This window comes from Cololabis saira, chromosome 13, assembly GCF_033807715.1.
Source record: "Cololabis saira isolate AMF1-May2022 chromosome 13, fColSai1.1, whole genome shotgun sequence".
NCBI lineage: Eukaryota > Metazoa > Chordata > Actinopteri > Beloniformes > Belonidae > Cololabis > Cololabis saira.
The window spans coordinates 4,866,719-4,879,513 of record NC_084599.1 but is presented as its reverse complement, the minus strand read 5'-3'; the positions used below and the strand labels follow the sequence as shown (position 1 = coordinate 4,879,513).

The following is a 12,795-nucleotide window of genomic DNA, read 5'->3' as shown; positions in this document are numbered from 1 at the left end:
GACGGCCGAGGACGAGTCCACTGTTGGAACCAAAGAGGACGACCGAGGACGACTCCACTGTTGGAACCAAAGAGGACGACCGAGGACGACTCCACTGTTGGAACCAAAGAGGATGACCGAGGACGACTCCACTGTTGGAACCAAAGAGGATGACCGAGGACGACTCCACTGTTGGAACCAAAGAGGATGACCGAGGACGACTCCACTGTTGGAACCAAAGAGGATGACCGAGGACGACTCCACTGTTGGAACCAAAGAGGACGACTCCACTGTTGGAACCAAAGAGGACGACCGAGGACGACTCCACTGTTGGAACCAAAGAGGACGACTCCACTGTTGGACGTTCTCCCAGAAGCTTTGAGGTCCACCGGGGCTCCGCTGAGACCCCAGGGGGACTCTAGGGGGGGCTACTTGGGCTACAGCCCCGGACGTTTTCTCAAATGAAAATTAACAGCACAACAAAATGTGTGCTCCTCAGAATGATAATAATAATAACTAGATACCTGAATATGAATCACAGTACTCGTTAGGTCTTTATTCACAGCTCAGCTCAGCTGCCAAGTAGCAAAAGTGTGCTGGCTGCCAATCAAAAGACCACGCCCCTAATTATACAAAAGTGTGATTCTTCATATGATAATCCCAATTGAATTCACCTCCATACGTTTCTCATGGATGTGAACTATGGAGAACAAAACTGTACTTTGATCCAGACTATAAATGTGTTTACTTCTGCTCTAAGATTGTGGGAAATAAGACCTGGAAACAGGCATTTTGGCATAGAATTGTCAAATTGGTTTAATTCACCATACGAATTGTTACAGATTACTTAATACTACTGTATTTGACCCGGTCTTTGTACGTTTTGACCGTATAGAAACGTAATTCTTGCCATTGTAAGAATGTGGTGTACCCTTACTTTTTAACAACTTGTGCTTTTTATTATTTTACCTCTTTTCTTAACATTTTATTTCATTTCATCTTTGAATAACTTTGTGTTGAATTGTGCTGTACAAATAAACTTGCCTCGCCTAAGGTTGGACATTTTAACATTCCCAGTTTTGGAGCTTTCCTCCTAGTGGTCACTGCCGGTACTCTGCACTTCAGGCCAGATGTTTCCCCGCTGGTGTGTTAGTATGTGGTTTTGATTCTGCAGGAGTCACAGTTTCTGGTCCAGGAGTTGGGTTCACCTGGCAGAGATCCCTGCAGAGCCGAGCAGAGGTCTTTCAGGGTGTGCTGACAGGACAGCGCGGTGTCAGCCCGTTGAGCCCGTTGAGCCGGAGCCTGGCGGCCGACGGCCTGAGATCAGACGGACCGCAGCGCTGCGAGGGAAGGTCAGCACTTCTCCACCAAATGTCACACTGCTGTTTTAATCTGGCCTTTCTTTAACTGCCGTTATTTCATGCTGTTATGCTGACATGGCTCCTCATTGTTCTCTCCAGCTGCTGTGAAACAGCTCCCTAACCCTCCTCCCACCACACACACGTGCACAAAACTTAAAAAAAAACATACAAAAAAATGTATGTTGTAATTAGTAGTCCAATCTATCAACTACAGGTTCCCACCCACTCACCTAATTAGACAATTAACCTCTCCGAAGGGTAAACATGGAGCCTATCAGGCCTAAACACAGCAGCAGGGAAATTACAGGTCACAACACACACGTGTGTGTGTGTGTGTGTGTGTGTGTGTGTGTGTGTGTGTGTGTGTGTGTGTGTGTGTGTGTGTGTGTGTGTGTGTGTGTCACTCACAGACCTCACACTTACTGAATGACAGAGCAGAAGCTCAGAGCCGCCCTCTTCTCTCTGCAACTGTAAAATCCAGCGTTGCCTTCGCGCAGCGTTCTGCCTCCTCCTGACCTCCGAGCATCAAACACACGCTCTGCTCCATCCAGAGTTCAGCCGGAGCAGCTGGATCTAATCAGCTAAACATAACACTCTAACATGATGATGTACAATTAACCCGCCCCTGGATCGCACCGCCTTGGTCTCGTCTGTAGCGTCATACTTGCCCAGCAAAGCTCCTCAACTCAACTGCTTTTCCAGGTTCTCGGGGCAAATATTTGATGCGTTTATCAAACAAAGCAGCCATTGAAGGGATATTTGATTTGTTCAGTGCAGACAGTTAGTTGCCACTGAAAAGCTGTGACGACATGTAGAATGTGAATTAAAGCAGATAAACGTTTGAACTGAGGAAATGTAAGATCAGGACAGAGCAAGAGGTCAGTGCGGCTGGTTGACTGGTACCTGGTGGTCTCGTCCACCAGTGGAGTCGTCCTCATCGTCATCTTTGGTTCCAACAGTGGAGTTGTCCTCGGTCGTCCTTGTAGCAAGGCTAGTGCTACGGGGTCACCAGACAGGACAGAGGACACAGGGTTTCGTGCAGGAAACGTTTATTTGCACCCAAGACACACGTGCCAGACTCAGCAGCTTCCTCCCAGCAGAGACCTCTGGTGTTCAGCCGCTCTTTATGAAGCCTGGCAGGGTGGAGAGGTTGATTGGGAACAGGTGTGCCCAATCAGTTGAGTGGCTGCTCCTCCACCCTGCCACACACCCCTATCGCCCGACTCAGGCCGGGGACCATCCAACCTTGCCAACTCCCCCCCCCCCGGAGCGGGAGATGAAGCCAGGGACCGCCAGCCGAGCCCCCGGGCCTTCCTGGTTCGGCCGTCCGCCGCGACGGCTCGGGAGGTCGCCCTCTGCGTCGGGCCGACCGCCGAGAGGGACGCTCTCGGGACTGGGCCCAGGGTGGCCTCGGGGCAGACGGCATCCACGGCGCTGGCCAAGGTGCGCCCAGGACCTCCTCCGGCACAGAAGTTGGCGCCTCCACCTCCGGGACCGACGCCTCGGGGGCCGACGCCTCCAGGACTGCCGTGACAAACCTCCGGCGTGGTGCCGGGGTGGGTCGCGCTGCGGGTCCCGCCGCCGCTGGGGCCGCCTCAGGAGCCGTGGCTTGGCGGCCTGCAGCCTCTGCCTCAGGCCCTGGCGGCTGCTGCGCCTCCAGCGCTGCGGTCTGCTGCTCCCCCTGGCCCTGCAACAGGGCTGCCAGGTCCACCAGCACCTGTGCCAGCACCTCCAGGGTCTGCTCCCCGCATCCCTCCTCCATCCTGTCGGGCCCCACGTTGGGCGCCAGTGTAGCAAGGCTAGTGCTACGGGGTTCACCCGACAGGACAGAGGACACAGGGTTTCGTGCAGGAAACGTTTATTTGTACCCAAGACACACGTGCCAGACTCAGCAGCTTCCTCCCAGCAGAGACCTCTTGGTGGTGTGCTGCCGCTCTTTATGAAGCCAGGCAGGGTGGAGAGGTTGATTGGGCACACCTGTGCCCAATCAGTTGAGTGGCTGAACCTCCACCCTGCCACAGTCCTCTTTGGTCCCAATAGTGGAGTCGTCCCCGGTCTTCCTCTTTGTTTCCAACAGTAATGGACGCTGTGATGGGACACTGATGGACCTGGACCTTGGAGTTCACCTTGAATCTCCGTGGAAGTTGTTCTGGTCTCTGGTTTCCGTTCTTATTATCGTCTCTTCAGTTTGTCCTCAATTGTCCTCTTGTGTCCACGTCTGTGATGAGGACCTCATCCAGCTGAGCTCAAGCTTCTGTCAACACAGACTTTACATGAATATTTATTTTATACGTCTAATAAACTGTCTGAAAGTGTCCTCATGCATTTCCTATCATTGGACAGTTGGAATAACTGTAGAGGAGACACGGCACCGTCAAAGCGCGGTTAAAGGATGTGAACTGGACATCTGTGGAGCTCAGAAATGTCCATCACTGCAAAGTTGATTAAAATTATTGTTTTTTGCATATATGAAGACCAGTTTAGTTTTTTTTTGACATTTTGAAAGTTTTAATTTAAACATCACACACACACATATACACACACAGAACCTGACAACTTCATACGTGATAGACAATAGCAGACTGGGATCAAACTGTCAGTATGATGTCATAATGTAGGCGTGTCCATCACTGTATTTTTGTCCCCATAGTTGTCAGAACGGTGTTTCTGGAGCCGGTTCATCACAGGCTGGTTTGTTTAGTCTCCCCTTCAGCGGCCCCGGTAACTTTATCGTAGGTGGATCCCTCCTCGTCGTCCCTGTTAACACAAACAACGCCCAGTCAGGCTCATTGCATCTCCTCACCCACCGTTGTCATGGAGGTCGTCCTCCAGGAAGACCGTGTCCTGGCAGAGAAGGAGAACATGTCCTTTATCCAGGAAGTATTGACAGCTGGGAGCGACTTCTGCCAGCACTAATCACTAGTGTATCGATTGGCCACCCGATCAATCAGGCCTGATCACATCATGTTCAAAACATCCGTATTGGCCAAAAAAGTATCGGGACATACCTAGTTATTAATGTTTTTAATATATATTAATTATTAAATAGTTTCATAATTGGAGTGACGTTTGTGCTGGAGGGGGAAAGAAGCGTGGCTAACAGAAAGCTAACGACAGCTAACCTACGCTCAGATAAACAAAGACAATGTCTGAAGTGTGGAAACACTATAAACTTGAAAGCGAAGGCAGCCCAACAGCCAAATGCAATGTTTGCCAGGCGGACATTTCGCATGGAGGAAGGAACAGGTCTTCGTTCAATACGACAAACCTTATTGGACACCTGAAGACCTAGCATGAAAAGACGTACAGCTAGTACGTCGCCGCAACCAAGGCTGCTGCACTGAGACAGCCGACAATCAAAGAACGTTTTAAAAAGAAAGAAAAGCTGCCGGAGAAAAATGACGGGCCAAAACTATAACAAATAATAATTGAAGCTGCAAGCAGCGATGAACGGGCCCTCGCACCCTTGTGCACGTTCAGGCTGCAGTGGAAGCTTGTATGACTTGATGTAGATTCTTCAGGCCTGGACATTTAGCGGATGAAACCACCCACGACTCTCTGTATCAAACCATTCAAAAGTAATGGCAGAAAGTAGGAACTATCAGATATGGACTAATCAGATTACATTTTCAATTCAATTTTATTTATATAGCGTCTAATACAACAAAAGTTGTCTCTAGGATCTTTCCAGAGATCCAGAACATAAACCCCCGAGCAATTATTACATAAACAATGGCAGGTAAAAACTCCCCTAGTGGGAGAAAAACCTTAAGCCAAACAGTGGCAAGAAAAACTCCCCTTTAGGAGGAAGAAACCTGGACCAGGACCTGGATCATAAGGGGGGACCCTCCTGCCGAAGGCCAGACTGGGGGGTCGGGGACGCCAACAGCACACAGCAGGCAGGTGGAAGCAGCAACGGGATGACCGGGGGTGAGGACCGCAGGCCAGCATTCAGCTCCCGAAGCTCCGGACCAACCAGCAAGCCCCAGGTTAGGTGCAGGGTCGGGGAAAGGTTGAGAAGGGGCAAGGCCAGGGAGAGGTGTCTTGACGGACAAATCTCTCCCCTGCCTGACCGGGCCGTTACAGATAAAGGGGGGTGCGCTTTTTGGCGTCTATCGTCGCCACGGTAACGCTTTTGACTGAGAAAAGTAATGCGCGTTATCGCAGGATCGAGACGCACATTTTGATGCATGGCGCCAAGAGACTTTTCTTTAAAGGAGCATGAGGCAGGATTGAGGCAGGATTTATGAAAAAAATTCGTATACGTTTTAAGTTTTCTAGTAATAATGTCAGATGAAGCGTTCCAAACCAAAAAGAATGAGCCCTCTAGTGTATCTCTCCATTGCCTTGAACAGGCTGTGTGCTGCAAAATGTGCTGCAATTCGGGGGCCGAATTTCCCGCGCTGTCCCGCGGATGTGACGTCACATGACGCTGCATGCGCGTTCTCCCCGTTCTCCCGTGCCGGCTTCACTGTTGGCTGCAGTACCCTCGACGGCCGTCGTGGTGAAGGGTGGCGCTAGAGAGTCTCATTTCTTAAAAGGAGCCTCATGCTCCTTTAAGTTGTGTACTGATACAGGTGTGTACCGATTTTCGTGCATGTACGTCAAACCGTATTGTGGGGCTTGAGGCACAAAGTTTTCTAGGGGGCGCTGTTGAGCCATTAGGCCACGCCCATTAATGCAAACCATTAAATATCAATTACATTTTTCGCCAGGCCTGGCAAAATTTGGTGACTTTTGGGGCACGTTTAGGGGGAAAAAAGGCCCTCCTTTCGTCGGAAAAATAAAAATAAAAAACAAGGAAAAAAAAACAAGGAAAAAAAAAATTCCTACAGATACAATAGGGCCTTCGCACTGTAAGTGCTTGGGCCCTAATAAGCTTTGTTTTGATCCAAAGATGCAGTCAGTGAAAAGAAATATATGTCCATGTTGGAGAGAATGGACAATAAAAGAAACTTGGGACAATATCAGTTTTAGTCCTTTCTTTTTTTTTTACTTAATTCATTGCCAATTTTAAAAAGAAAACTCCTGCACACGTTCTTCTCACCAGACTACTGTTTTATTGGGCCAACGTTTCGGTCTTCGACCTTTCTCAAGGCATCAAACAGATCAGAACCACAGCTTGTCTATTATAGGCTGGTAGGCCTATGTGGTCCAATCAGGCGCCGCCACACCTACACCTGAGCACCTTCAAACAAGGTCACATACTGAAGTACAGTCAGTATGTATCACCAAAACACAGGGAAAAAAAGAAAAGAAACACAACACCCACAGTGTGCATGCACGAAGTACATCAGTCGAATCCATCCACGGCATAATTCAATTCAATTCAATTCAATTTTATTTATATAGCGTCTAATACAACAGAGTTGTCTCTAGACGCTTTCCAGAGACCCATACCCAGAACATGACCCCCGAGCAGTTATTACATAAACAATGGCAGGTAAAAACTCCCCTAGTGGGAGAAAAACCTTAAGCCAAACAGTGGCAAGGAAAAACTCCCCTTTAGGAGGGAAGAAACCTTGAGCAGGACCAGGCTCATAAGGGGGGACCCTCCTGCCGAGGGCCAGACTGGTGGGTCAGGGACGGCAACAGCACAGCAGGCAGGTGGAAGCAGCAACGGGATGACCAGGGGTGGGGACCGCAGGCCAGCACGCAGCTCCCGAAGCTCCGGCCCAATCAGCAAGTCCCAGGTTGGGGTGCAGGGTCAGGGAAAGACTTGTGCTCCGTAATGCAAGCTACAAGCCACCCACGACCACCTGCAGAGAGAGAAAAGGGAGGAGAAGGGGAGCCAGCAACGGGATGACCAGGGGTGGGGACCGCAGGCCAGCACGCAGCTCCCGAAGCTCCGGCCCAATCAGCAAGTCCCAGGTTGGGGTGCAGGGTCAGGGAAAGACTTGTGCTCCGTAATGCAAGCTACAAGCCACCCACGACCACCTGCAGAGAGAGAAAAGGGAGGAGAAGGGGGGCCAGCAACGGGATGACCAGGGGTGGGGACCGCAGGCCAGCACGCAGCTCCCGAAGCTCCGGCCCAATCAGCAAGTCCCAGGTTGCGGTGTAGGGTCAGGGAAAGACTTGTGCTCCGTAATGCAAGCTACAAGCCACCCACGACCACCTGCATAATCATTAAAAAGGGAAGATGATTATACCTGTAAAGTGTCAATCAATTTAAAATATTTGAAAAAGTGACGTAACTTTTATTTTACACAAAATGGAAAATATAACATATGCACCGTTTCTTCACTACTTTAATGCTGTTCATGTCTGAATAAAACAGAGAAACGTTAATGTAAAAGTGACCATGGTCAGGATCCCAGCCACCATGTCCCAGTGGGCCCACACTAGCTTAAAGGTGGGCTACTTGGGTACAGAGTGGGGTTGGGTTTAAAATGGACGAGTGGAGTGGGTACTGGAGGGTTTCAGCACCATGGGTCCCAGAGAGGAAGCCCAATGGACCGGGACCATGAAGGATACAGGTGGGCTACATGCGCAGTAAGAAGGAGGGAACTCTGTGGGTCCCAGTTAGTTGACAATGAACCAATAAACCAAAGTCCAAATGGAGAAACACGGGCAGGACCAGATCTAGATCTGGATTCTTTCTTTAAAATCCTTAAATGCGACTAGCGGGAAAGGCCCTGCACCTTGTTTTTCCATCACAATAAGTCATCACAGTTTCCAGTGAGGAATATGGAGAAGATGAACCTGAGCTGCTGTTTTAAAAAGATAACTCAGGACATCCATGAATGCATGCGTGACTGCATGTGTTTAACCAACCTGTTCTTCTTCAGCAGTCTGCGAACAATCACGACGACGAAGACGAGCAGGAGGAAACCAACGACGGCCGTCAGACCCACCAACCAGGGCTGGAGACTCACCGACGGAGAGTCTGCTGCTGCAGGGATCAATCACAGTTACCGCTCACTAAATCTCCAGATCAGTCAGGGAAAACCCAAACAAGCAGGTTATTTCAGGTTTTTGATCCCATTGTTTGGTACCAGGGAAGGCCCTGAAGCAACAACACCATTTATCAAGACAAAGGAAGACAATCTGAAAGCTGTACCTCTGTCAGCTGAGCAGTTGTTGACCAACAGCAGCGCGCAGAAAGCAAGGAGCTTCATCCTGGAGACCGACTGCAACACGGAGGAGTCCGGACCAACTGGACTGCCGACCAACACACCCAGCCTTTAAATAGAGTCAGAGTTCACAGTCCACAGGAGCTTTATCACTGCGCTGTGGGCGTGAGCTCTGTTTATGAGGGTAATCAGCCACGACCCTCGCATAAAACATGTTACATGAACGTCATCTGAGCAGTTCAGAAGCTCTGAGTCGTTCAATCTTGTTTCCAGATACTACTATTGTCATTTAGCAGTTTTTATCCAACTTGGCAACTTTCATCTGAGAGAACACAAGCACAAAATCCCCTAGGAGGTCCAGCTGGATCAGTGCTGGTCAGACTGCTGAGAGTCCAGTTGGACACAGGTGCTGCCATGCCGCTAGGGTTATTGTTCCCTTCCCGCCCAACACAACAGTCCCTTTATACAATAAAGCTAGGTCTAAAAAGGCACCATCATGCGATCATCTTGTCATAAGTGCATGCAGCTTATTCAGTGCTGAGTCCTGCAACGAGTTGGATCTTCCAACTAATTTGGATGAGCAGAAAACTTTACTAGATGCTGAATTGCTCCTTAAAGTGCTGGGCCCTCATTTATAAAGCTTGCGTGCGCACAAAACAGAGCTTGAAAGCTGCACAAGCCACCTTCTATGCAAAGGTTGGGATTGAAAAAGAAAAAACTAACCGAAAAATCTGCGTATCCCTACGCCAAACCTGACCCTCGCGTAGGAACAGTCTGAAGATATGGGGAACTGGCGACGCAGGCGGTGAGGTGGTGAAATGAAGCCAGATTCATGTCATACTGTTAATGTCATCACATATCAGACTTGTAATATAATAGCGCTGATCGTGTCCCTCTGTGTTTGTAGCTCAGCGTCAGTCAGGACTCTGGTCATAGGCGCCGAATTATGTTTTTGCTGGTGGGTGCTGAATGTCATGTAGTGTCGTTTCGCACGAGATTCAGCAATTCAGCAACGTAGATTCAACAGCGGTAACGGACATGAACGCCGCACGCACGCACGCACGCACGCACGCACGCACGCACGCACGCACGCACGCACGCACGCACGCACGCACGCACGCACGCTATGAAGTTCCATGCGAGTCATAATGCGTGCGCAGCTGTTGACTGAGCGTGTCACTCGCGTGTGCTTTGACGCCTGTGCAGCAAAGCAACGGGTAACATGTAATGTAGTTTCCCCATTGATTTATAACGGTCACGCGTGTACGCGTACGTTCATGCGTAATGACTGCTGCACACGCGTGATCACAGTACGCTTAGTGACTTCGTGTAACATTTACACGTTTTTTGCGAACGCACGCATGAACGCACGCATGAAGATGATAGAACATTTTTGTGACACATGCGTGCGTGCATGCATTGTTACGTACGCAGACTACATCACGCGTAACAAGAAGCTGCGTGCTACACTAACAGCGTGTGAACGTCTGTCTGTCACTGTTAGAAGATTTCTTTTACGCGATCACACACACGTGCGTTCGCATTCTCTGACTGTTCGCAACCGGAAGTACATTTCCTCGGTGCGCAGCAGACGCGTCACATAAGCGTGTCGTGTAGTTTCACCAGCACCAGTACCAGTACCAGTACCAGCAGTACCAGCACCAGTACCAGTACCAGTAGCAGTACCAGCACCAGTACCAGTACCAGTACCAGTACCAGTACCAGCAGTACCAGCACCAGTACCAGTACCAGTAGCAGTACCAGCACCAGTACCAGTACCAGCACCAGTACCAGTACCAGTACCAGCACCAGTACCAGCACCAGTACCAGCAGCAGTACCAGTACCAGCACCAGTACCAGCACCAGTACCAGCAGCAGTACCAGTACCAGCAGCAGTACCAGTACCAGTAGCAGTACCAGTACCAGCACCAGTACCAGTACCAGCACCAGTGCCAGTACCAGTACCAGCACCAGTACCAGCACCAGTACCAGTACCAGTACCAGTACCAGTACCAGTACCAGTACCAGTAGCAGTACCAGAACCAGTACCAGCAGCAGTACCAGTACCAGCAGCAGTACCAGTACCAGTAGCAGTACCAGTACCAGCACCAGTACCAGTACCAGTACCAGCACCAGCACCAGTCCCAGTACCAGTACCAGCACCAGCACCAGTACCAGTACCAGTACCAGCACCAGTCCCAGTAGCAGCACCAGCACCAGCACCAGTACCAGCACCAGTACCAGTACCAGTAGCAGTACCAGCACCAGTACCAGTACCAGTACCAGTACCAGTACCAGCACCAGTACCAGTACCAGTACCAGTACCAGTACCAGCACCAGTACCAGTACCAGTACCAGCACCAGTACCAGCACCAGTACCAGCACCAGTCCCAGTAGCAGCACCAGCACCAGCACCAGCACCAGCACCAGTACCAGCACCAGTACCAGTACCAGTAGCAGTACCAGCACCAGTACCAGTACCAGTACCAGTACCAGCACCAGTACCAGTACCAGTACCAGTACCAGTACCAGCACCAGTACCAGTACCAGTACCAGCACCAGTAGCAGCACCAGCACCAGCAGTACCAGTACCAGTACCAGTACCAGTACAAGTACCAGTACCAGTACCAGTACCAGTACCAATACCAGCACCAGTACCAGTACCAGCACCAGTACCAGTACCAGTACCAGTACAAGTACAAGTACCAGTACCAATACCAGCACCAGTACCAGCACCAGTATCAGTATCAGCACCAGCACCAGTATCAGTATCAGTACCAGTACCAGTACCAGTACCAGTACCAGTACAAGTACCAGTACCAATACCAGCACCAGTACCAGTACCAGCAGTACCAGCACCAGCACCAGTATCAGTATCAGCACCAGTACCAGTAGCAGCACCAGCACCAGCAGTACCAACACCAGCAGTACCAGTACCAGTACCAGTACAAGTACAAGTACCAGTACCAATACCAGCACCAGTACCAGCACCAGTATCAGTATCAGCACCAGCACCAGTATCAGTACCAGTACCAGTACCAGTACCAGTACCAGTAGCAGTACCAGCACCAGTACCAGTACCAGTACCAGTACCAGTAGCAGTACCAGCACCAGTACCAGTACCAGCACCAGTAGCAGTACCAGTACCAGTACCAGTACCAGTACCAGTACCAGCACCAGTACCAGCACCAGTACCAGCACCAGCACCAGCACCAGTAGCAGCACCAGCACCAGCAGTACCAGTACCAGTACCAGTACCAGTACCAGCACCAGTACCAGTACCAGTACAAGTACCAGTACCAGTACCAGTACCAGTAGCAGCACCAGTACCAGTACCAGCACCAGTACCAGTACCAGTACCAGTACCAGTACCAGTAGCAGTACCAGCACCAGTACCAGTACCAGTACCAGTACCAGTAGCAGTACCAGCACCAGTACCAGTACCAGCACCAGTAGCAGTACCAGTACCAGTACCAGTACAAGTACCAGTACCAGTACCAGTACCAGTACAAGTACCAGTACCAGTACCAGTACCAGTAGCAGCACCAGTACCAGTACCAGCACCAGTACCAGTACCAGTACAAGTACCAGTACCAGTACCAGTACCAGTACCAGTAGCAGCACCAGTAGCAGCACCAGTACCAGTACCAGTACCAAGTACCAGCACCAGTACCAGTACCAGTACCAGCACCAGTACCAGCACCAGTACCAGTACCAGTACCAGTACCAGTACCAGTACCAGTACCAGTACCAGTACCAGTAGCAGCACCAGTACCAGTACCAGTACCAGTACCACTACCAGTACCAGTAGCAGTACCAGTACCAGCACCAGTCCCAGTACCAGTAGCAGCACCAGCACCAGTACCAGTACCAGTACAAGTACCAGTACCAGTACCAGTAGCAGCACCAGTACCAGTACCAGCACCAGTACCAGTACAAGTACCAGTACCAGTACCAGTACCAGTACCAGTAGCAGCACCAGTACCAGTACCAGTACCAGTACCAGTACCAGCACCAGTACCAGTACCAGTACCAGTACAAGTACCAGTACCAGTACCAGCACCAGTAGCAGCACCAGTACAAGTACCAGTACCACTACCAGTAGCAGCACCAGTACCAGTACCAGCACCAGTACCAGCACCAGTACCAGTACCAGTACCAGTACCAGTACCAATACCAGCAGCAGCACCAGCACCAGTACCAGTACCAGTACCAGCACCAGTACCAGCAGCAGTACCAGTACCAGTACCAGTACCAGTACCAGCACCAGTACCAGCAGCAGTACCAGTACCAGTACCAGTACCAGTACCAATACCAGCAGCAGCACCAGCACCAGTACCAGTACCAGTACCAGTACCAGTACCAGTACCAGCAGCACCAGC

General features: G+C 50.5%; 1 protein-coding gene across 2 annotated transcripts; it reads right to left on the bottom strand.

The window, feature by feature from the left end:
- Positions 1–3,838: 3,838 nt before the first annotated feature.
- LOC133457988 (small integral membrane protein 24-like) lies at positions 3,839–8,522 on the bottom strand. 2 transcript variants are annotated; one of them, XM_061737414.1, is made up of 3 exons: positions 8,401–8,522; positions 8,115–8,232; positions 3,839–4,097 (listed from the first exon to the last, which is right to left on the bottom strand). In XM_061737414.1, the coding sequence occupies exons 1-3, from the start codon at positions 8,456–8,458 to the stop codon at positions 4,022–4,024; spliced, it is 252 nt and encodes an 83-aa protein (XP_061593398.1). In that variant the 5' UTR covers positions 8,459–8,522; the 3' UTR covers positions 3,839–4,021. The 2 variants fall into 2 exon arrangements, with proteins under 2 accessions (XP_061593398.1, XP_061593399.1); XM_061737415.1 differs by having other exon boundaries at positions 8,115–8,229.
- Positions 8,523–12,795: the final 4,273 nt, after the last annotated feature.